The following is a 25,218-nucleotide window of genomic DNA, read 5'->3' as shown; positions in this document are numbered from 1 at the left end:
GCCATAGGCAATGGCGAAGCCAAGATTTCATGTGTGTGGGGGCCTCTTACATATTATAAATAATCAAAACTACGAACTCACAATACATACGAAAAATTATATATATATCACATATGTCAAGAATTATATTGCTTATTGGTTGCAATCATAATTGTCCTTGACAAAAGGATAGACAAATGCATTCTGAGCAAGAAAAATTGCAAGAGATAGACAAAGAGTAGCGATTTAGCAAATATATTTAAATCTTTTCCCCCCATTAAGCCCAATAGAAAGAAAAAAAATCAAAATTTCACAAACTAAAAAAAACCTTAGGTCCCTTCATGCATTCATATCATACATGAAATAAATGTTTTATGTAAAAATATTGACTAAATATGAAAAATGATTTTTTGGAATAATCATTTTCTTAAGATAATTTTTGGTGGCTTTTATTCCTTACACATCAAATAAGAAAACCGAATTTTACTATAGTAAGACATTGTTGTTACGTGTTAAAAGAATATCTTTTAAGGCGGTCATGCACCACTTGAGTCATAAGCAATATCTTTATTATGTTATAATATTGTTCTAACTTCTCCGAAAAAATGTATTTCTATGTTGTCGTTACGCATTTAAACAATATTTCTTAAAATAACTTGGCAACCTTTCCATCCTAGTCCCCTTTCTCCCAAAAAATACTCTTAGAGCCTTTTCCACTTTGAGGGGGGAGGAAGCCATTGTTCTTCTCCCTTCTCCCCTCTTCTCTTCCTCTCTTCCTCCTTTAACCTCTTCCCCCATTTTCATAGACAAAGGGTTTTTCCTATTTGTCTTAGTTTTATTATGATTTTCATCCAACTATTATAGACGGTTGCGGCTCAGCGTCGGATCTTCACCTGCATTTCGGCATTGGATCTCCATCACCATTTTTTTTGCAATTTCTTTATGTTTGGAATAAGTTGCAGAGACTCTTTGGGTTCTCTGTGTAGTTTTCACCTCTCCTTTTGTGAGAGTTTTTCATCTCTCATTTGTGAGAGTTTTTCATCTCTCATTTGTGAGAGTTTTTCATCTCTCCTTGGTGAGAGTTTTATTTGTATTGTTCTGGCTTGATTTTTTCAAGCTTTATTTCTTTTTTATTATTCTAAGTTTGCAATCTTAGTTGGGATGCCTATACCAGAGTTTCTTCGATCTTGCCTGATCGTTAGTGGAGACATACCTGATTTTCTTAATTTTGATATTAGACCGCTCCGTTATTGTAATGGCCATTTTGTGACTAGTTTTTATTGGCCCTTTGTGGCTAGTGGCTAGTGACTTTTTTAGCTGAATTATGAATGCAATCATAGAATTTCTCAAAAAAATAAAAATAAAAATATTTCTTAATGTGGCCCCGACACCATGTGAGTCATAAACGACATCTTTATTATGTTATATTATTGTTCTAAGTTCTCCGAAAAAAGTGCTTCTATTATATTACGTGTCTAAACATTGTGTCTTAATGTGGGTTCAGCTCCACATGAGTTATAAGCGACGTCTTATTTGTTATGCCTTAAATCTAATCAAATTTTTTTTGAAAAACATAAGAAGCATTTATGGTGAGCCGTGACAAATTGAGTTATTATCAGGGTGTGACATAGAGATGTGAAAATATTAGAAAATGGATACAAATCTTGACTATATTCTCTTCAAAGTTGACATTGGAGATAGAACTATTAAATTTTTTGGATTAAATACTAATTTGGAATTTTATTTTTATTTTTACAACAAATATTATGACATAATAGAAATATTCCTTTTTGACAAATATAATTGAATTACTTCAACAACTAGTTTTTAAAAATCATAAATCATAGAAAGATGCAAAACATTAAATCGTTGGTAATGTTATGTTGTTAAATATGTGACAGAACACCGTGAGTTTAACATCACACACATGTAAAACAAAAATTAACATACTTGAAATCAACCTCTTTCTTCAAAAAAATTAACATACTTGACATTTTGATTGACATTTTAGTAAAATAATATCTGAGAATGTTATGCAAGTGAATAATACCGTATATGTCAGTTTTCTTTATTTAATAAACAGAGCCTTTTTCTTTTTTCTTTCTTTTTCGGACTGAAACAAAATCCTAGAAAAACAAAATTTAACTTTTTTAAAATATAAAATAAAAAAATTTAAATAAAAAAAAAAAAAAAAAACCATGCCCAGGGGAGAAAAGACTCTGTACAAACTCCATCGTTTGCCTAATTAATTAGCATAATTGCAGATATTAATCCCTCATTGGTCTCATCCTCTACATACTCCTCCACATTAGCACTGGTGAGCTCTTTGGATCTCTCCGCCTGAGCCGTCCAATCCGTCTTGATCAACACAATCACCATCAGAGCAAAGCAAACCAACTGGGCAGCCAGAAGGCCCAACCACAGGCCCAACAAGCCCAAATCCATCGCAAACGCCATAAAAAGCGACACAGGCAACCCAACAACATAAAAAGAACCCAAATTGATAGCCGCACCCAAAGTTGGCCTTGCACTGCCCCTCAGCACACCACAAACGGTGGTCTGCGGGCAGTTCCCGAGCTCACACAGCCCCACGATCGGCAACGCCGAAGCCGTCAGCGTTATAATGGCGCGATCGGCGGTGAAGATCTGGCCCCAAGCGTTGCGCATTGTCACCATGAACGTGGTTGATAAAAGTCCTGTGAGAACAGCACATGACAATGCAACAAATGATGACTTTTTAGCTTGCTTGGGGCGGTTGGCGCCTAACTCGTTCCCCACCCGAGTCGACACGGCTTGACTAAGCGCGAAGGGGAACTGGTAGGCGAATGCGGTGGCCTGGATCAAAATTCCCATGGTAGACACAGCCTCAGCTGCATTGCTGAGAAGGCCTGAGAGAATGATCATGATCTCGTACCACCACCACTCCAAGCACACAGAGAAGCAGCTGGGGATGGCTTGGCAAATAATGGGCTTCCAGTCTTTGAAGCAGAAATGGAGTGACCAGCCTTGCCATGTGTTTGTATAAATGCCCGAACCGCGTAAGTAGAGAATAAGGTAGAGGAGGATGATGAGGTCTGTCAAGACCCCGGCAAGCGCCACACCGCGAATGCCGAGGTGGAAATGACTGGCCAGGAGGTAGTTAGCGGGCGCGTGAATGGCGAGGGCCAGCGCGGCGCTGAGCATTAAAGGGAGGGTGACCTGTTGGGTTCTGAGGTGGATTTTAAGGGGATTTATGAGGGACTGGAAGAAGAGAGTTGGGATTGTGAACGTGAGGTAGGTTGTGGCTGTGGAGGAGATTGCTGGGTTTTGGCCTGAGAAGAGAAGGAAGGACTCACAGTTGAGCCACATGATGGAGATGGGGATGGAGATGAGGATGAGGATGATGACTGTGCCCTGGAGGGTGTGTGACATGAGAGGCCATTGTTGGGCTCCAAAGGCTTGGGAGGAGATGCCTTCCATGCCAGAAGCGAGGCCGGAGAGGACGGAGTAGCCGCTGATGTTGGCCACACTGATTGCTAGGCTGCCTCCTGCTAATGCCCCCTTACCTAATCTGCCCAAGAAGAACATCGAAATCGCCGCTTTCGCGTACACCAGAAGGCCCGCCAGGATCATTGGCAGGGCTATAGTGTATAGCTGCTTGATCTCTTGAACAACCTGGTGATGAAATTATTAAATAAAGTAATTAATTTAGAGATACACAAAAATACAAGGCGTACATGCAAAGGTTGTATGAGAAAAAAACAAAGTGTTGGCGTCATATAGGACTGACCACAGAAACAGCCGTGGGTTGGCGGTGCTGAGAATCTTGTCCACCTTCTTCATCATCCTTGACGGTGGTGTAGAACAGGTTTGATAAAATTGGAATATATAACCACGAAGCAGCATTAGCATTGTTGTACGACATCTCGTTGAATTGACAAAGCAAGAATTGGATTTTCAGTGTTTTTGGAGATCTCAATGAGCAGATTGATGAAATGAGGAGAGCAGAGGAAAAGGGTTGATCTCTGTAGCTTCTCAGGAATTGGTAATGTAATCAGAGAAACAACCTTCCTTATTTTCTTCCTCTCAAAATAAATATGTTGCAAAACCAGGGAGACTAGACACGCAGATAAATAAACAAGGTTTTCACCATCTGTAAGTGCCTGGTAAATTTTTTTTCTTCTGTGCTCTAGAATTTCTACAGGCTTTGTCTTTGTGCTGAGGGGTTAGTTAGGGTTTGGTGGTGAGAAATGGACGAGTGTGAGGAAGATGAAAATGGGGAAGTGGTGGTCATGAGGGTGGTTCGAATTCGTCGTTTTCTCCTCTCTGGATTTCTCAAAGGACTGAAATGTCTAGCTTTACATCAGATTGCACCACTCTAATAAAGTTGGTGGCAAACTGGCAATGCATCCAAATGCCAAAGCATGAAATGCTTGAATCGACTCAACATGAATGAATGTGATGACTAAGATGAGGATGCTAATTAGAAATTTAGGGACAAATTAACATCTTCTAATTTGGACTAAGATGTTATGAGTTGAGTTAACTGCTTGGATCAAGATTAACAAATAAAGAAAATGAGGAAAAGATCTGCAACTTTTTTTCCTTCTGTGTAAAGATTTTTTGTTTGGGCTAATTAATGGGTAAAGATTTTGGAATCGTAATATTATAGGAGGATACTCTACATATGGTAGATATAGAATGTTTCCATATCAATGCCTGAATTCAAATTTCAAAATCCTTTTCTTGTTTAACATTATTTGGTAACCAAATAGTTGAGATTCAAGTATGTAAAATGCAACTAATTAATTAATGTGTTATTACTTTCCTCTCAACAAAGAAAAACATAATATTTTCTCACTCAAATTTGAAAAATATTTTGCAAGTTATAATTGTAATTTCTTTTAAAAATTCATATTTAAGTGTTCACGAGTTCCGGTTTGTTGTTGTGATAAGAAGTCATCATGAGTTTTATCAATACACTTAACTTTCTCAAGTCACGACAAGATATACAGCAAAAATCGAAATCGATACACAGTTAAACTTAAAACAATGAGCGAATCTCTTTCTGATTGCAGAAAACAGGGTTGAAACAATTAATATCGCCTGACACAGAGAGATGTGGTCAACACAACTCGTAGTTAATGTAGTGAACGTGGCAAAGTTACTCTTACATCCGAGTGTCCGCGCATGCACAAACGTCCGCACCTATGCAAGTGATAATGTTCCATTTATCTTTTTATTTTTTTGTCATTATATATTGAGAAACTAAATAATCATGAGTACCTCCGGAGGAGTATTTTAGAGTAACCTGCAGCAATCTTGCCACGCCTTCAATTAGAAGGGTTAAATCATCCTCAACCAAGGAGGATAAGAGCTATGATCATCACGAGACTTTTGGCGACAAATTTGTGACGAAGTGAGCTTTCGTTGAAAATTCTTAGTACAACCAACGACACATTGTGTCCGTCGCCTATAGTTTGGTCAAATTTGGGTAATCACTAATATAGTATTATTTTTTTCTAGTAAGACAAAAATACCCTAAATCCACTAAAAAGAACGTGCCACATCAACATAAGAGATTACTTTTCTTCTCCAAGACTGAGCCGAACCCTCGAACTTAGTTTTTTTATTTTTTATTTTTTGTTAGAACTTAGGGTTTTTTTTCATGCATGATAATATTATCTGGAAAATCTTTTTTTGTTTTTTTTTTTCCTGCTAACCTTTGCTATATAGCCTATATACATGTCCTCTTTTTTCTTTCTTTAAGAGATCATTGTTAGATTTGTTTACAGAGATTTATTGGTCATCAAATTACTATTTAATTAGAGGGCTGCTAACATATACACAGTTAAGTTAAGGAGAAAAGAAGAATGAAAAAATTAGGTCACATATATATAAGCAAAGATAAAGGAAGTTTATCTACTTTATTCTCACGTATGCTCGGTTCCTAAACTATGCATTGACATGTATTTTAACTTTTTGATATGACAATACGTAATATACTTGAAATACCGTCACATTAACATCCCGATTTACATTTAAGTTTGTCTTGACCATGAGACATAGAAAAGTCTATCTACTTTATTCTCAAGTATTCATTAATTTGAAAAAATATTTATAAGAAATAGACCAAGTAAGTCATTATGTTTCCCGATCTCTAGACCACAGGGGTCCAAGAGATTATGATCACCCACCGTTAGATGTCAATTCAATGGTTCAAAAAAGTTTCCTAAAAGGAGTGCAAGAGCGAGTGAACCGTTGAATTTACATCCAACGGTGAGTGACCACAAATCTCTTGAACCCTTATAGTCCAAGAGATTGGGACTGTATGTTTTAGTATGTGTAGTTAAATGGGTTCATCGGCAACTTGTATTTATTTTCACACTAATAGTCCTGATCTCTTGAACTACAGGGTCCAAGAAATTTGTGGTCACTCACCGTTGGATGTAAATTCAATGGTTCACTCACCGTTGGATGTAAATTCAATGGTTCACTCACTCTTGCACTCCTTTTAAGAAACTTTTTTGAACCGCTGGATGTTACATTTAACGGTGGGTTACCACAGTCTTTTGGACCCCTATGGTCCAAGAGATCGGGACTGTTCACATTAATCCTATATTAAAGGAAAATACTTCTCTCCTTATCATGTAAATAGGAGCTCCTACATTTCTGTCAATAGTAATATGACATGTGTGCAGAAGTTTTTATTTTTGTATTTTTGATAAATTATTTTTGTATATATGTCAAACTGTGATTCGCAGAAAGAAGGAGTATCTCCTTACAGGATAAGTAGGCAAGCAGTATCCATAGTTAAATGAGCATATTGTTTCAGGGAAAAGATGCTCCAAGCGCCTATTGTTTTGGTGTGTAATGATGAACATAAAGAACGAGACAAATGCGTACAACCTGAACAACAATGTCCTCTTTAATTATATATCTCTTTATTCTTTTTCTCTCCTGTTTGAGAATAAAAACTAGTTGCAAAACAGATAAGAATTGTCATCAATTTCTACCATGGGCGAGCCTAAAACCAATGTTCTTTCTATGATCTCATCTCTTTCCTTTTGGAGCACTGCAGCCAGATGGCACCAAGCACAATCCAATGGACACCATCTGCATTTCATATATGACTTTCAATTTCGTGTTAAAAAAAAGCCACACAAAAAATACAACTTTCTGCCATGAATTGAAAAGCTTCAATTGTGTGGTTTATTGGGTGAGCTCTAATTGAGTCCCATAATATCTCCAGCCCACTCATGTGAAACCTTGGGAAAAGAATCGAGATTTATGTCATTTTCTTGTTAGAAAATTATAAGATGAGATTTAAGGGGCTGCAAACTAACAGATTGTTTGACGGAATCGAACAACATTGAAAGTAAAAAACATAAAACACTAAAACTGATAGTTTCGTGAACTCAAGCGCATTGTGATAGAAACCCTTTTCAAATTGAAAGCTTGGAAAGATGGATAATTTTTGACTCCTACTGGCCCAACTTCAAGCAACTCCATAAATACACAGAAAAAGACCATGTCCAGGGTCACGGGGGTTTGATCAGTATAAATTTTTATCTTTTTATTTATTTATGAACAAGATCAGTATAAATTTGATATGATTGAAACCTCCTCAAAACGCACCCAGATCACCTTCAAATGCTTCAACCAAATACCAGAGTGAGTACATGGGATCTCATCTGGTCCTTTAACATGTCCGCCGGCATAGCAGATCGTATGCCTTCATAAAATCTCAGAAATCTGCAATACCATGAATCATATATCAATATCAAACTGAGCGTCCATCTATCTGTCTTTTTATCTTTTTTTTTGTTTTTGTTTTTTTATAGGGGATGAGGAAACTGAATGTCTATGTATCAAACAAGATGACAAAATGAAATGAGGAAACATTGAGAAGGGGGTGAACTTACATTTATGGGCATCTCAGCTATGACCAGGTTGCTACTTTCTTCAATGCTTTTGAGAGTAACTACCTCACCCCCAACAACCATATTGATTACAATCCCATCTGCACATATTATATGAAGTTATTGCAAGACCGGGGAATCCCATACTATGCAACCAACAAAGCAGTACAGCTAGGAAGAACCTGCAGCCAAACAAGTCGTCAACCGCCTCATATATGTTTCCTGCAGAAAATATTGTCCGGAAAGAAACAAAAACAAACATTCGTTATGGTAGCAAAGCAAACACATGCACACAGGTGATAACTACTGTCAGAATATAAAATTGGCAATGATCAGCGACCTTGAGGAATGAGGATGGCATATAACCAGTAAATCTAAAAGTACCACAACGCACGGTACAAAAACAGCCAATTAAAAAAGTACAAACAATAAGAAATCAAACTTGAGAATGACAAAAACATGCTTCCCTTCTTATGGAAGCTTGGAATCTCCTAGATGCAGATAAAGAACATAAGGAAGCATTCTTAAAATGCTTAAGATCCAAGGAATGAAGCAAAGTTTATAAGAACTATCCAATGAACTGGCGAAAGAGTGCAACCCTTGCAATCTGAAATTTAAGCACAACACAACTAGAAAAACTTATCTAAAGTTTTCAGTTGTTTGGTTATGGTCTTAGTCTTCTCAATGCACTAACCTCAAAAGCATCTTGTAATCAAACAATTTGAAAACAGTGAATCAAGATCACGTCATTTATCTAACAATGTGCAGTCTACATCTACAATGAAATAGGAATATCTAACAGTTACCATAATAGAGTCAAATGCACAAGAGTTGCAGAACATTATAAGTCCAACAGGAAGAATGAGAAGTGCACCTTCTTTGTAGGCAACTCATAATTTATAAGAACGTGAGCAGAAATGGGTGACTCCCCGGAAGCAAGAAGTGGAAGGCATGCATCTGTTGCAACTATCATATGAGATTTTTGTTCATCTTTCACAGGCTCATTGTCATCCGCTGGTTGAGCACTGGCTTGTGGGTTCCACCTCATTGTTGCTTCCCGAAAGCGCTCTAATATCAAAGAACGGTCTGCTTCAGCAAGGTCAGTGTACTGGGATACAAGATATGACACGCAGACTAATTAGGAAACGTTAACAGTATAGGGGAGTTCCAAGTTTCAATGTCTCCAAACATGGGTAATGGCGCTGGGCATGTTCATGACATAACTAAAGAAATTACCTTAAAAGAAACGAAATATCATGCCTTGAAAGGCACAAAATCCCTTTAATTGTTAGAAACAAGTTTAATTCTTTACCCCATCCAAGGTCAGCAACAACCCAAGTATGTAGTTGAAAATATAGTTCAAGTGCTCCTAATTTTTCCAATCTTTGTGAAGCAAATGCTCCCAAAACTTATGCCCTTTTGTGTATTTAACAATCTAATGGTAAGAAAATTTGCAAATAGTTATGAGTTAACGACACTAGAAAGCATTCTTAATAACCCATGGAACAAAGTTAAATCCATAAAAATTATGAATGGCCAGTAAGTGTGTACCAGAGAAGCTAAAGAGATATAGGGGACGTTGGCGACGGCGGAGCTGACCGCGTCGAGCTCATCACGTGAGCTGCAGCAGACCACTATAGGTAGGCAGGGACGCCTACCCGCCACGCCAAACAGGTCCATCAATGTCTCCTGCCCAATTCAATTTACAATTTCACTTTCTTTAATTATAAACTCAATTATTTATAAGGGGAAGTGAAGAAAGAGACCATCTTGAACTGGAGCCTGTCAACGGCGAGATAGAAGTGGCGTTGTTGACTGCAACCAAAACTTGGTCTTGTGAGCAAAAATGGAAGATTGTACAAGAAAATTAAGCTTCAAGAGAAATTATAAATTAATAAAAGGAAAAGGAAAATGAATGAAACCTGAAATGGGAAGAAGGGGGGTGAAGGGGAGGAGAGGGGGTTTCAATGGCATCCACCGCCATTGCGTCGAAGTTCAACCAAACTCTCTCACTTTTCCCCTTCGGTTTCAATGGAAAATCCGCTTGGTATATTCTCGGTTATTTTTTAGTAACATACAGTGATGCTATAAACTATGGGTCATACATTATACTGGCCCAGTATGGATGCTAGCCCATCAATGAAAACTTTCTGTAAGGAATAGGAAGAAAACAAAATTGTTTGGGCCTAGTGTTGAGGCTTGGGTCAGGGCCCATATACTAGGCCCAAAAGGTTAGACTTGGACTTGAGTTTTGAGGCTCAAAGTCCAATATCAAGGCTCAAGGTGATTGAAGTTGGGATTGGTATCATGTTTGGTTTTAGAGTATAGTGCTTACTACTTAGGTCCAGCCTAGGTTTTTTTTTATTTTTAAAAAATTTATTTATTTAAATTTAAATTTTATTTTTATTCTTCTTTTGAAAATATAGTAGATGCGTTAATATGAGAGGCAATTACAAGATTACACATGAAGAACATTGCCTTAGAGAAGGGTTATTGCAAACAAGAAAGTATAAATATAAATAATAAAATACAACCAATACAAGAACAATGAGCAAACTCCATATGTATTTAAACCCCAGCTCACTCATAGTTGAAGATGAGATGGTCCATAAGAACTAAGGAATCAGTGCTGAACAGAGATTGTGTGGATAACCAACTCTGAAGCATCTTTGGGATTGGAAACACCAAAAAATGAAAGAGCACTTACCACTCAAAATCTACCTTCACTTTCATATGAAGTCACAGTATCTCCAACACTACTCACGATCCCACAACACCAAAGGATGGTAAATCCTACCAGATCCATAAACTCCACCTCCATAGAAAGATCTTAGAATAGCTACCACCAAACCCTTAAATTTCAATAGCACTGACAAAGGGTAAATATGGAGATCTACCAAGATCAAGAAAAATCAGCCCAAAAGGCTGAGTAGTAGTCCCTAAAAGCCTAGCGGGGGAGCAATAGCTCATCAAAAAACTAAAGGGAAAACTCTCCACAACATGACGGGGAGAGAGAGGCCCGGTTAATTAGCCTAAAGGAGATGATTCCAGGGGAAACCCCTAGAATCAAAAGAGTTTGCAATAGCTTTAGACAAGGTTTTCGGGTCGAAAGAGAAGAAGAGGAAGTTTCAAGAAGAAAATGAAGTTTTGGTGAAAGTGAAACTTAACTAGGTCCAGCCTAGTTCAAGGTTTAGAACTTAGAGTCTAGAGCTATGAGCACAAGTGAATCGTATGAATGACATTGATAAATCACCTCTAGGTTTGGAAATGTTCATTCCATTAATTTGGAGAAATCAAAATGCTCATTGCCAAAACTATATGGTGACAATTGTTTCTTGTGAATTTGTCATTCCCATCTAAGTGCATTAACTACATAATACGGTACAATGAACAATATAAGTGTTTGATGACAATGACTTTGTAAAAACAAACAAGAGTGAGACTAATGAGATTCTAATATGGTGCTCACTAAGAATTCTATAGTGGTTAAGCCATTGATTAACTTCATAAAATTGAGAGGAAAGCACATAATGACATTTTCTAACATTGAGAGGAAATTTCTCTAGACCAAAGACTAAAGGAAAAGATTGATGTTATTTACTACCAGTGTTCGATACTGGGTCGTTCATAGCATTATTATACCTTTCTTATTTATTTCAAGTTGGTTATTTGTCAGCACGGATTTAGCTTACGATGTATTTAGAAGTCCTCTTCCAAACGAGTATTTTACAAAAAGCCGACAAGGAATTCCATTAATAACTGGCCGTTTTGACCATTTGGAACAACTCGGTGAATTTAGTAGATCTTTTTAGGAGGCCCCAATGACTATAGATAGAACCTATCCAATTTACCACATAGTTTTGGATAGTTGCGAGTACAAGGCAACTCAGGTTAGGTCAACCCACACAAATTCCCCCGAACCCAATCCGGTTTTTAACCCAAATGGGCAGGAGCACTACGTTGGTATGACTCATCCACATAACATGATTCAAGCTTAGAGCTGACTTCCACACATACAACAAAACAAAGAAGCTAATAAAAATGGTAAATGAAGATGTCAGAAAGTCAAAGACAAAGCTACTCTTGTTTTTCCTTCAAATACAGAAACACAAAGCTACCGACTGTTTTAGTACTTGTTTCCCAAACTTCTCACACAAAAAGGGGGTCCAAATCTCTCCCACTCGCCCGTTTAATTTCAACGGTGTCCGTACAAGTGAAAGGATATTTGCTTTTAGCCTTCAGATAGAAGTAGGCGATTAATCAAAATCACAAAAGTATATGGGGGGTATAAGTAGAAATATCACAAAATGAAGGGGAACAAACAAGAAGACAAAAAAACCATTCCTTAGTTTCCTCTCCTCTCTTGCTTAGCTCATTTTTCGGTTTTTTTTTCTCTCTCTCCTCTCCTCTCCCTCTCCTGCTTTTTTTCTTTCCGGTGACAGTAGGGCTTCTTCTATCTTACGCTTTCGCACTGTTGTTTCTCCGCGGCGCACGTTAACCCCGCCGTTCTCTATCTTACGCTCCCGGAGGTAAGCTCCTTATCCTACTTCCTCCCTTTTCCATTTTTCATTTTCCATTTGATCTCATTAGCTCGCTCGCACCGAAACCCTAATCAGACCATAATCGCACTTTAATATGATATTGTTAGCAAGCATTATAAGTTAATTAGTTAAATTAATCGAGCTACGAGATCTATTATCTGATAATTAATGTTTTGATTGATCAGGGTTAGAGGGAGACTCTCTAGGGTTTGGTTCCGATTCTTTTATCATTTACTGTGAGATCCGTGAAAGGGGAACAGTGTGTGATTCAATATCTGGGCGGGCGGGAGCAGAAAGTTAGGGTTAGGGTTTTTGATGCGTTGGCGGACATCAGAGCCCGCTAATTGGATCGTAGTGTGGGTCAGGCGCGTGACATGGCTAATCCCGGAGTCGGGACCAAGTTTGTATCCGTGAATCTGAACAAATCGTATGGGCAGCCTTCTCACCATCCACCGCATCCTAGCTCTTACGGGTCGAACAGGGGCCGGCCCGGTAGTCATGGCAGTGGAGGAATGGTGGTCCTTTCGAGGCCTCGCAGTGCTAACAAGGCTGGGTCGAAGCTATCTGTTCCACCCCCCTTGAATCTGCCTTCGTTGCGCAAAGAGCACGAGCGCTTTGATTCGTTGGGTTCAGGTGGTGGAGCTGCCGGTGGAGGGGGTTCAGGTAGTGGGTCAAGGCCTTCTTCATCTGGTGTGGGGTGGACGAAGCCCACCGCGGTTGCTTTGCAAGAGAAAGAAGGGGCTGGTGATAATGTAGGAGCTGATGGAGTTGACCAGACTTTGCATGGTGTTGATGGGGTGAGTAGGGGGATCGGTTCGGGGACCAGTCTTTATATGCCACCTTCAGCCCGGTCTGGCTCAGTGGGACCCCTCCCTACTGCTTCTGCTCTATCTCATCAACCGACAGAGAAAGCACTGCTCTTGAGGGGCGAGGATTTTCCTTCATTGCAGGCTGCTTTGCCTTCTTCATCAGGGCCTTCACAAAAGCAAAAGGACGGTTTGAATCAGAAACAGAGGCAAGTTGTCCATGATGAATTGTTGAATGAGCAGAGGGATAGTTCTCATTCAAGTTTGCTTGTTGACATGCGCCCTCAAGTGCAGCCGTCTCGTCGTGGTATAGGCAATGGACTGAAGGAGAGTGGCAGTGAAAGTAAGGGTTTGGGTGGTAATCGAGCATCAGAGCAAGTAAGGAAGCAGGACGAGTATTTTCCAGGTCCATTACCACTAGTTCGGTTGAACCCAAGATCAGATTGGGCGGATGATGAGCGTGATACAAGTCATGGTTTCACAGACCGGGGCAGAGATCATGGGTTCTCAAAGACTGAACCTTATTGGGATAGAGATTTTGATATGCCCAGAGTAAGTGTTCTACCACACAAGCCAGTTCATAATCCTTCTGATAGGCGGGGTCTGCATGACAATGAAGCTGGAAAGAATTCTTCCAGTGAAGTCCCTAAGGTGGACCCATACAGCAGAGATGCAAGAACACCTAGCAGAGAAGGAAGGGAAGGGAACTCGTGGAGAAATACCAATCTTCCAAAAGATGGAATTAGTGGTCAAGTTGGAAATGAAAGAAATGGTTTTGGTGCAAGGCCATCGAGTGTAAACAGAGAAACAAGTAAGGAGAACAAGTATAGTCTGACAACCGTTCAAGAAAATGCTCAAGATGATTTTGTAAGGAGGGATGTAGGGTATAGACATGGAGGGAGACAGCCCTGGAACAATTATACGGATTCATATGCAAGCAGAGGGGCTGAATGGAATAAACGAGACCGATATGGCAGTGAACAACACAATAGATACAGAGGTGATGCTTTACAGAATAGTTCAGTGTCCAAACCCCCGTACTCTCTAGGTGGTAAAGGACTTCCTGTCAATGATCCCCTGCTCAATTTTGGAAGGGAGAAGCGCTCATTCTCAAATAGTGAAAAACCTTATGTAGAGGATCCTTTCATGAAAGACTTTGGAGGTACTGGTTTTGACAGCCGGGATCCCTTCTCTGGAGGTCTTCTCGGAGTGGTTAAGAAGAAGAAAGATGTGATTAAACAAACTGATTTCCATGATCCTGTTAGGGAATCTTTTGAGGCGGAACTTGAGAGAGTTCAGAAAATGCAAGAACAAGAGCGACAGCGGATTGTTGAGGAACAAGAAAGAGCTTTAGAGCTAGCTCGAAGAGAAGAAGAGGAGAGAATGCGGCTGGCTAGGGAACAAGTAGAGAGGCAGAGAAGGTTGGAAGAAGAAGCTAGGGAAGCAGCGTGGAGAGCAGAACAAGAACAACTAGAAGCCATGCGAAGAGCTGAAGAGCAGAGAGTAGCCAGGGAAGAGGAGAGACGGAGGTTGTTTATGGAGGAAGAAAGGAGGAAGCATGCTGCTAAGCAGAAGCTTTTGGAATTGGAGGAAAGGATTGCCAAGAGGAAGGCTGAAACTGGAAAGGCTGGTGGTAATTTTTTGGCTGATGCAGATGAGAAAATGTCAAGGATGGAGAAAGAAAAAGATGTGTCCAGGGCAGCTGACATGGGTGACTGGGAGGATGGTGAAAGAATGGTGGAGAGGATCACAGCCTCAGCATCTTCTGATTCAAGTTTGAACAGGTCCTTTGAGATGGGTTCTAGGTCTCATTATTCTAGAGATACTTCTGCTTTTGTGGATAGAGGAAAACCTGTTAATTCATGGAGAAGAGATGTATATGAGAATGGGAACAGCTCAACCTTACTTATACAAGACCAGGACAATGGCCGTCATAGTCCCAGACGAGATTTATCTGTTGGTGGGAGAGGTCATTTAAGGAAAGAGTTCTATGGAGGCGGTGGATTCATGTCTTCTAGGACTTACCACAAAGGAGGGATTACTGAACCTCACATGGATGATATCACTCATTTAAGGGGGCAGAGGTGGAACCTTTCTGGGGATGGGGATCATTATAGCAGAAATATGGAGATTGAGTCTGAATTCCAGGATAACCTTGTTGAAAAGTTTAATGATGTTGGATGGGGGCAGGGCCGTGTCCATGGCAATCCGTATTCTCCTTACCCTGACCAACTGTATCCAAATTCTGATGCAGATGGGTCTTATTCTTTCGGTAGGTCACGGTATTCCATGAGACAGCCTCGTGTTCTTCCACCGCCATCACTAGCTTCCATTCACAAAACCTCCTACAGGGGGGAAATTGATCATCCTGGCCCCTCAGCTTTTCCAGAAAATGAGATGGAGTACAATCATGCAGCTAGAAGTGAACCTACCCTGCAGTCAGGGTATGATACTAATTGTGTGGAGAATATCAGACAACCTGAAATAATTGATGTCAAAGAAGAAAACACCGGTAATGAGAAAAAGAAACTGGACGGTAACACCACCCCAAGGTGTGACTCACAATCTTCTCTTTCTGTGTCTAGTCCCCCTAGTTCTCCAACTCATCTTTCTCATGACGACTTGGATGAATCCAGAGATTCTTCAGTGTTATCTGCCCCTGGGGATAGCAAAGATGTTCCCCTGTCTGGGCAGGAGAACGAATCACTTGCATTACCTACCAATTCTGGAAAAGAAAATGTGGTGAATGCTTCTAGTTCTGTCTCAACCGGTGATGATGAAGAATGGGCTGTTGAGAACAATGAGCATCTTCAGGAGCAAGAAGAATATGATGAAGATGAAGATGGATATGAGGAGGAAGATGAAGTGCATGAAGGAGATGATGAGAATATTGACCTAACCCATGAGTTTGAAGGCATGCATTTAGAGGAAAAAGGGTCCCCTGACATGATGGACAACTTGGTCCTGGGCTTCAATGAAGGTGTTGAAGTTGGAATGCCAAATGATGAGTTTGAGAGAAGTTCAAGGAATGAAGAAGGTGCATTCATGGTACCTCAGGTTTTGTCTGGCACTGTTGAAGAGCACGGGTCATTTGATGGAATTCGTACTGATGAACAGACCCTTCAACATATGGATGGTTCCTCCCTAGTGAATGTAGGTAGTTCTTCTAGAATATTCCAGGAAACTGAGAAGGCAATGCAGAATTTAGTTATTCAGCCTAATAATGCCTCCCATATGTCAGCTACAACTGATCGTGTGGATCATGTGGATGCCGCTAGTAGTTCTCGGCCATCTTCTCAGCATCCAGTTGCATCTTCAGTTAGCCTTAACTCCCATTTGTTGTCTGGTCAGGCTGTCATGCCTACAGTATCTGCTGTTCCAAATCAGACAGAAGGATCTGTTAAGCTTCAGTTTGGGCTGTTTTCAGGTCCATCTCTGATACCATCTCCGGTCCCAGCTATACAAATTGGTTCTATACAGATGCCTCTTCCTCTGCATCCTCAGGTTGGTCCTTCTCTCGCCCACTTGCACCCGTCACAGCCTCCTCTCTTCCAGTTTGGCCAGCTAAGGTATACATCTCCAATATCCCAGGGACTACTGCCAATGGCTCCTCAATCAATGTCTTTTGTTCAGCCCAATCTCCCATCCAGTTTTTCTTTGAATCAGACTCCAGGAGGTCATCTGCCTATTCAGACTGGTCAAGGAACTTCTCAAAATAGAAAAAATGATGTTATGTTACTTTCGGTGGATAATCAACCGGGGCTTACTTCAAGGCAATTGGATGTATCTCAAGAGAATGTACCAGAGAAGATAAATTCAATGCCAGCAGGAGAAAAGGCTGAAACCTCTGTTATGGTGCAACGGGGACCAGCGGTATCCCGTATTGGTGATAGCAATTCAAGGTCTGAGACAGTGTTTCAAGCAGATCAGAGACACCATAATTCGGTTGGGAAAAACTTCAGTGCTTTCTTTGGTACGAGGGAATCTGAAGGTCAGGCTCAAACTGGAGCGGCGCCATCTCAGTCGGTTTTCAAAGAAAAAGACTTTAGTGGGCCAAAGGCTCATGGCCCAGCATCTGGTGGCAGGGGAAAAAAATTTGTATTTACGGTTAAAAATTCTGGCGCAAGATCATTTCCAGATACTGAGCCAAACCACGTAGAATGTAGTGGGTTTCAGAGAAGGCATCGACGCAATATGCAGCGTACTGAGTTTCGAGTTCGAGCAAGTGCTGATAAGAGGCAATCTACAGGTTCTGTATCTTCCAACCACGTCGGACTGGAAGAGAAATTTGTCTCTGGAAAGGGTTTCGGGCTTTCTGTAAGAGGTGGGCCTAGGAGGGTTGTCATGTCAAATAAACCTTCAAAACAGATGTTAGATTCAGAGGGCTTGAGCCCTGGTCGAAATAATTCACATGAAATAGAGTCTGGAAACAGGGCTGAAAAGGGAGCTGGAAAAGATGCCACGACAAAGAGTCAGAATATCCCGAAATCTGGAGAGGGAAACCTTAAAAGAAATATTCATTCTGAAGAGGATGTTTATGCTCCTCTGCAAAGTGGTATTGTGCGTGTTTTTGAGCAACCTGGCATAGAGGCTCCTAGTGATGAAGATGATTTCATTGAAGTGAGGTCAAAGAGGCAAATGCTGAATGATCGGCGTGAACAGAGAGAAAGAGAAATCAAGGCGAAGTCTCGCGCCTCAAAGGTTGTAATGCATGTAATTATTCAGTTTGTCTTCTGCTTTGCGTTGATTTAAATAGAGTTGCTTAATTGCATTTATTTGCTCATTCAGGTGCCACGGAAACCTCGTTCTACTTCAAAAGGTAGTACTGCCTCTGCCAACTCAGGTAAAAGTTCTGCAGCGACAAATGGAGAAGCAGGAAACAGCATTCACTCTGATTTTGTTGCCTCTGAGGGACGTGGATTGGCAAATATTGAAGTATCAGCTGGATTTAACACTAATGTAGTGTCTCAACCGTTAGCTCCAATTGGCACTCCTGCTGTGAAAAGTGATGTCCAGGCTGATATTAGATCCCAAACAATCAGGTATTGCTCTCTTTGGAGAAATATACAACGCCTATAATGTGCACACATTGATTTCTAATGGTTTTCTTTTTCTTCTTAACAGGTCACTCAACACAAGCTCCCTTCCTGTAGTATCAGGTAGTGTAAAAAATATTGGGCGAGGCTCGATTATCGAGAACAATAATAAGGTCCTGGATAATGTTCAAGCATCTTTGAGCTCATGGGGTAATCAACAGGTGTGCAAAACAATTATGTTTTTGATCGCAAATTTTTATTGTATCCTAGGTTTTTCATTTTAAAGCTAAATAGAGTCTGTTAGAAACAAGTTCAGGTTCCGGTGTTCCTTTTTTGTTGGTTTCTTCACTGTGTTGCTTTCATGACTCATAATGGGTGCTTCCATTTGCCCAAAAAAATAAATTCATTTTCAGATTCTCTGGGAAAATTAATGTGTTCCATGCTTGTAAATGAATTCTTAATTGCATTCCATTCTACCTATCGAGCATTTACTTCATAAGTGAAATCCAGAATGAAGGAATTTTTTAGATTTGTTGTACTTTTTTGACTTTTATTATACTGATGAAGCAACATATAGTGATTTCTAGTGGGGTGTGCTGGGTTCTCTGCAATTATCCTTGAGACCAGAGTGGTGGGAGGTCAAGCGATCCTCTTTTGTTTTTTTTGGTTTTTTTGGGGGGGGGTGGGGTGGTGGTGTTTGTTGCGGTGGTAGAAGTTTGAGACCATTGAAACAAGGTAGCTCCTTGGACTGGAAAAACATAGATCATTCTACCTTGATGTATTTCGTTCTATATAGACAGTTTCCTTTCAGTTAGCGTGCTTGCATCCTCTTCTGTATTGCCTAGATATCTGTTTTTTTGTATAAGAGTCTGCAACTGATTGACTACACTGCCAGGTTATGGCCTTGACGCAGACCCAACTTGAAGAGGCTATGAAGCCTGGGCAATTTGGTTCTCATGGTTCTGTTGGAGAAATTAATAGTTCAGTTTGTGAGTCCAGCATGCCATCGTCATCCATCATGACAAAGGAGAAGCCATTCTCATCGGCTGCAAATCCAATCAATTCCCTGCTTGCTGGCGAGAAAATCCAATTTGGTGAGCATGTTAAGAAAATTCAATAGCTTGCTAAATGTTGCAATTGCCTTTTTTTTTTTTTTTTTTTTTCGGGATGATTTTATCCCCCTATACTCAGGTGCCGTTACGTCTCCAACAATACTGCCTCCTAGCAGCCGTGCTGTATCACATGGAATCGGCCCACCAGGACCATCTCGGTCAGACATGCAACTCTCCCACAATCTTTCTGCAAGTGAGAATCTTCTCTTTGAAAAAGAGAAACACACCACTGAATCATGTGTTCATTTGGAAGATTGTGAAGCTGAAGCTGAAGCAGCGGCTTCAGCTGTTGCTGTTGCAGCCATTAGCAGTGACGAAATTGTTGGGAATGGTTTGGGTGCTTGCTCTGTCTCGGTTCCAGATACCAAAAGTTTTGGAGGTGCCGATATTGATGGGGTAGCAGAAGGTGTGAATAATTTTTCTGGTTTACTAATGAACCTTGCTTTTCTCCTTTTAATGGTTGTTGTCTTATTAGAGTGATTTTAAATCTCTGGTAGATAAAGCCGGTGATCAGCAATTAGCCAGTCAATCAAGGGCCAAACAGTCTCTCAGTGTTTCCTTTCCAGCAGATCTATCTGTTGAGACCCATTCATTAAGGCCACCATTACCAGGTCAGAATAATTTCCTTATAACCAATTTCATAGTGGCTGCCCTTCCCAAGAGTGTTGAAGGTGCTGATATTGATGGGAGGACAGCAGGTGTGATAGATTTTCTGTTTAGTAATGAGTCCTCTTTTTTTATTTTTTTCCTTTAATGATTATTATCATATTAAAATCTTTGGTTGGTGGAGCAGGTGATCAGCAATTAGCCAGTCAATCACGGGCCGAAGAGTCTCTCAGTGTTTCCCTTCCGGCAGATCTATCTGTTGAGACACCACCAATTTCGCTATGGCCACCGTTACCAAGTCCTCAGAATTCTTCAAGCCAAATGCTTCCACATTTTCCTGGTGGCCCGCCTTCCCATTTTCCCTTTTATGAAATGAATCCCATGTTGGGGGGTCCTGTTTTTGCATTTGGACCACATGATGAATCTGCATCTACTACCCAGCCACAATCCCAAAAGAGTAGTGCACCAGCTTCAGCGCCACTTGGGACCTGGCAGCAGTGTCATTCTGGGGTAGATTCATTCTATGGTCCTCCTGCAGGTTTTACTGGTCCTTTTATCAGTCCAGCTGGAGGCATACCAGGTGTTCAAGGTCCACCACACATGGTTGTCTATAACCACTTTGCACCTGTTGGACAATTTGGACAAGTTGGCTTGAGTTTCATGGGTACTGCCTATATCCCATCAGGAAAGCAGCCAGATTGGAAGCACAACCCTGCATCTTCCGCCATGGCTGTTGGTGAGGGGGAGATGAACAATATAAATATGGTTTCTGCACAGCGCAACCCTACCAACATGCCTGCTCCGATCCAGCATTTGGCCCCTGGGTCACCACTGCTTCCTATGGCTTCACCTTTGGCCATGTTCGATGTTTCTCCCTTCCAGGTAAAACTTCAATCTATTGACCTAAAATATCCCCCCATCCCTGGGTTTTTAGGTTTTGAAACATAGTGGATTTTGGGGAAGAGTTCTCTCTGAAAAGAGTGGGAAGGGGGATGCTTTGAGGTGTGGATATGATGCCTTTTCGAATTTGTCATAGATACAGGAATTTGAAGTGGGTGCACGAAGATGATAGAATTATTCATTTTTAATGTGTTGCTATTTGGTTGGTGAACATTCACCGTACTCTTTCTTTCTGGCATAACTATAACTAACGATGGGGTAATATTGTTTTGCCCAGTCCTCTCCTGACATGTCAGTTCAAGCCCGATGGCCACATGTTCCTGCATCACCTCTTCAGTCTGTTCCTATATCAATGCCATTGCAGCAACAGGCAGATGGTATACTTCCTTCTAAATTTAGCCATGGTCCTGCTGACCAATCATTGCCGGCCAACAGGTTCCCTGAGTCCCGGACTTCTACAGCCTTTGATAACAGTCGTAATTTTCCTGTAGCAACTGATGCTACTGTCACCCGATTCCCAGATGAACTGGGATTAGTAGACCGCGCAAGCTCCTCCAGCACTGGGAATTCAACACAGAGTGCTGTCACTAAGAGCTCATCTGTAAGTACCACCGTAGATACTGCCAAGACTGATGTTGATCAGAAGCTCAGTACCAGTGTTAGTGGACATAGCGCTAGTTCTAATGCCAAGTCTCAGTCATCTATGCACAAGAATAACACCTCTAACCAGCAGTATGGCCATTCATCTTATTATCAGAGAGGTGGGGGTTCTCAGAAAAATAGTTCAGGGGGTGACTGGTCGCATCGAAGAACGGGGTTGCATGGAAGGAATCAGTCTGTGGGTGCAGAAAAGGGCTTTCCACCTTCTAAGATGAAGCAAGTATACGTGGCTAAACAGACCTCAAGTGGGAGTTCAACAGCGCTGTGAGGAGCTACAAAATGAGCTGCTTGGATTTGAGAAAGAAAAAAAGAAAGAGAGCCTGCAGGTTGAAGGAGATGTTCAGGAATAAAGAGTTTTGGTTGCTTTTTTTTTTTTGCAGCGTCCATTGCACCGGTAGGTGCGTGTCTAGTATTGAGATTGAGATTTTTTTGAGATATATCCCAATAGATAGGTATGCTGGTTTTCCCAATGAAGGTTTCTGAAATTTTGGGCCTGCCTGGTGGTTGCTCGATTAGAAGAAAAATGACGATTAGCTCGGAGACTAAATAGTTGTATTGACAAGTCAACTATGATATTGTTTTCAGTTGTGGTACATCATCCATGGGGGTTTGAAATCTTTGTTGGTCTGCAAACCGAACTGTCAATTTATTGGGGATTTGATGTACTGAATGTTGTGTCCAGGTAGCATTCTTTTTTCAACTTTAGCAAATGATAAATGCGGCCTTCGAGGGAGGGATTTCTTTCTTTCTTTCTTTCTTTCTTCACCCTGTTCTGTATTTGTATTTATTTTTAAATGAAATGTATTTTGTAGTTGGAAGAAATTTGAAACAATTGGGAGAGTGATTTATTAATAATACGAGATCGGTTTGCTAACGTGTGTACCCGAATCGACACGTGTCCACTAAAGTGGTCCACGTCAACAGACGAGATATAGAATGTCCTTGTAACCTTTTATTTCATTTCCAACAGAAGAAAACAAACGAGAACGACAAAGCCACTCATCGATGTGTTATTAGTACGGGGTGATGTTGTACGGTAACAAAAATACCGTTGACTTTTCTTATTTTTGAACTAATTGAATCCTAATTTGAAATGGGTCTCTAATGAAAACCCCTAACTTAACTTGGCTTCATCAAAGCAGAGCACGAGGTATTTTAGTTGGCTGACATCCATGCTTTCAACTCATCGTCATCATCTCCATCTTGAAGCATGTCCCAGAGAAACTGGTCATTCTCTTCCTGCGAGGCACTGCTCTCAAATATTTCCACCTTCTCTGATTGTTTCACAGTAATTGGTTTGACTTTGTCCTGATCAGCCTCTTCCATGCTCCTATTTAATTGTGAGCTAGTCCTAGTTCTTCTGCTACTAGAAGTGATGTTGTTATTAGTGATATTGCTGTGCTGATCGGACGAGGTTAATGAGAAATTGAGCTTGGCTTTGTCCCCACGGAACGCAATGGCAGCTTTGTCGTAAGCCCTGGCTGCTTCCTCCGCCGTCTCGAACGTCCCCAGCCAAACCCTCGCCGCCCGCCGCGGGTCCCGAATCTCCGCTGCCCACTTCCCCCACGGCCTCTGCCTCACTCCCCTGTACTTGTTCTTCCCCTTCCTCGTCCCCGCATTCGCCCCGCTCCCCAAATTCAGTTGCTTGTTTCTGTCTGGCAATGTTGTTGACGGGAAATAGTTGCACCCAAGACACCCCTCGATCCCGCACACCCGACACGTATCGCCCTCTGCCGAAAACGACAGCATGTGTACTTGGTCCGTTGCTGATTGGGTCCCGTCCCTCGTCGAGGGGACTGACGACGTGGCAGAATGGACGGCTCCCATTAGCTGCTGCTGCTGCGAAGTGGGTCCACTACCACCGGCATTGATGCCGCCGGAGATTACATGCTTGAGGGCGGAGACCATGATACAGTGCTCCTGCTTCTGCTGTATGCGATTGGCGTGCAAGGGCATTTGTTCTTTCTTTGGGGTTGTTCTCGGAACAAAGGAAAACAAAAAAACTGAGGATCAGTGCGAAGTTGGTAGAAGGACATCGAGAACAAGGGGACCCAGGTTGGGTTTTAAAATATAGGCGGGGAGAGTGGGAGGGCGGGACACCCCAGAATTCCAGTTGGCTGCCATCTGTGCACACCGTTCTCACACGCTTGTGGCTCTGCACTGCAGCAATGAGAAAGGAGTTCCAGATTGAAGGTGGGGCCCGCGTTTATCCAGCTAGAGTTTATACTTCCACGTAGACCTACCGAGCTTTTTCTTTTTGGGTCTGCAGGTCTTGACTTGAAGACCTGCTGAGCTGATCGCTTTCGTCACCTCCTGGCATGATGCAAGGCTGACACAGCGCAACTTGCTCAAGGGTTTTCAGGGTTTTGTTTGTTGCACAAGTGGGTCAAACTCAAATCACCGACTTTCTACAACATTGATGAAATTGACTCTTTCCTCCACACTTACCCAAACACGCGGACATAAGAGCAACTCCACCCATTTGTCCTTAGCCTTCTTGCAAATAGTATTTTATGTTTTCACCCATTGCCATGGCTAAGGGCAATTACTATTCATTTTTTTATTTTTTTATTTTTTTCACAAACTTTTTAATAAAAATAATTAATTTAGATAATATTTTCGGATAATATTTTTGGGTTCGTACATATCAATATTTATTATAAAATTCATATCTCAATCGGATAAAATTTTGGTATTTATAGAAAAAAAAAGGAGTATTTTTTTGGTATTTTTTTAAAAAAAAAATTCAATTTTTTTCATTTTTTTATTGCACAAAAATTGGCTGCCGTTGGATTAGAGAAAAAAATATGATCGGAGAGCCCAGAGTGCGACACGTGGACTTTTAGTGGTACTGTAGCGCCAGATACTGTAGCATCGCTGTAGCAGAGCTACACTGTAGCGGCACTGTAGCACACTGTAGCGATGACGTCAGCACCAAAACGAGGGCTGGAGCTCGGGCCAACCTTGCCTTCGGGCCAGCCCAGATTGCTGGGTCCCACCTTGCACTCGGGCCTGGGCTGCTCGCTGGAACACCTTTTTTTTTTTTTTTTCTCCCCTAGCCTCGGGCTGGGCTGTCCGCTGGAGTTGGTCTAAAAGATAAATTTAGTAACAGCCTTTAAAAACATTGTTGAACAATATAATTGTACACTTTAGGACCAAAAACAATGTGAAACAATGTACATTCTTAAGCAGTAAGTTTTTTTTCCTTTTTTTGCCTTCTTTTAATCTGTTATCCAAAACAGCCGGTTCCTATTGTTTTTAAAAAATACAGCAAGTGCCTGTCATGTGAGTGGCTGCACTGTACCACATTCATTGGCGTGTTTGTTACACCGTGTAAATTTGGATTGGCTTGACTAAAGTTTTATCCCATGTTTATTTCACCTAGTTTTAATTTTAAATGGAATTAGTTAATATTGGGCCCACCAATTCTTAGCTAAACCCGTCCGGAGAGGAGGGACTAACAGTGCCGACGACCCAAGCAACTAGCAACCACACCCAATCGCCCCACAACCAACGACCAACCAAGCAGCAGCCACAACCACCATCCCCAGCCACCAGATACAACCACCCGCCATGACCACAAGCCACAGCCACCAGCCACAGCCACCCAAGAAGGAGATGACAGAATAGAAGAGGAAGAGGAGAGAACAGAAAATTTTCTAAAAACAAAACAGAGA

At 41.1% G+C, this 25,218-nt stretch overlaps 4 protein-coding genes across 6 annotated transcripts; 1 reads left to right on the top strand and 3 right to left on the bottom strand.

The window, feature by feature from the left end:
* On the bottom strand, positions 2,151–3,883 carry LOC18771741 (protein DETOXIFICATION 49). Its single transcript, XM_007203675.2, has 2 exons — positions 3,749–3,883; positions 2,151–3,633 (listed from the first exon to the last, which is right to left on the bottom strand). The coding sequence occupies exons 1-2, from the start codon at positions 3,881–3,883 to the stop codon at positions 2,221–2,223; spliced, it is 1,548 nt and encodes a 515-aa protein (XP_007203737.1). The 3' UTR covers positions 2,151–2,220.
* LOC18770989 (eukaryotic initiation factor 4A-I) lies at positions 7,284–9,935 on the bottom strand. 2 transcript variants are annotated; one of them, XM_007204675.2, is made up of 7 exons: positions 9,803–9,934; positions 9,647–9,695; positions 9,432–9,569; positions 8,755–8,988; positions 8,063–8,102; positions 7,884–7,981; positions 7,284–7,713 (listed from the first exon to the last, which is right to left on the bottom strand). In XM_007204675.2, the coding sequence occupies exons 1-7, from the start codon at positions 9,862–9,864 to the stop codon at positions 7,696–7,698; spliced, it is 639 nt and encodes a 212-aa protein (XP_007204737.1). In that variant the 5' UTR covers positions 9,865–9,934; the 3' UTR covers positions 7,284–7,695. The 2 variants fall into 2 exon arrangements, with proteins under 2 accessions (XP_007204737.1, XP_020424961.1); XM_020569372.1 differs by lacking the exons at positions 7,284–7,713; positions 8,063–8,102 and having other exon boundaries at positions 7,890–8,062; positions 9,803–9,935.
* Positions 12,218–22,366, top strand: LOC18771198. 2 transcript variants are annotated; one of them, XM_020568356.1, is made up of 9 exons: positions 12,218–12,409; positions 12,607–17,928; positions 18,016–18,269; positions 18,352–18,484; positions 19,159–19,357; positions 19,455–19,781; positions 19,873–19,986; positions 20,169–20,863; positions 21,159–22,366. In XM_020568356.1, the coding sequence occupies exons 2-9, from the start codon at positions 12,796–12,798 to the stop codon at positions 21,807–21,809; spliced, it is 7,506 nt and encodes a 2,501-aa protein (XP_020423945.1). In that variant the 5' UTR covers positions 12,218–12,409; positions 12,607–12,795; the 3' UTR covers positions 21,810–22,366. The 2 variants fall into 2 exon arrangements, with proteins under 2 accessions (XP_020423945.1, XP_020423944.1); XM_020568355.1 differs by having other exon boundaries at positions 19,873–20,073; positions 21,159–22,286.
* LOC18770086 (ethylene-responsive transcription factor ERF109) lies at positions 22,467–23,597 on the bottom strand. The gene has a single exon (XM_007204110.2). The coding sequence runs from the start codon at positions 23,495–23,497 to the stop codon at positions 22,697–22,699; it is 801 nt and encodes a 266-aa protein (XP_007204172.1). The 5' UTR covers positions 23,498–23,597; the 3' UTR covers positions 22,467–22,696.

The sequence above is a fragment of the Prunus persica genome, chromosome G7 (genome assembly GCF_000346465.2).
Source record: "Prunus persica cultivar Lovell chromosome G7, Prunus_persica_NCBIv2, whole genome shotgun sequence".
Classification (NCBI taxonomy): domain Eukaryota; kingdom Viridiplantae; phylum Streptophyta; class Magnoliopsida; order Rosales; family Rosaceae; genus Prunus; species Prunus persica.
This window is presented reverse-complemented; position numbering and strand designations above follow the sequence as displayed.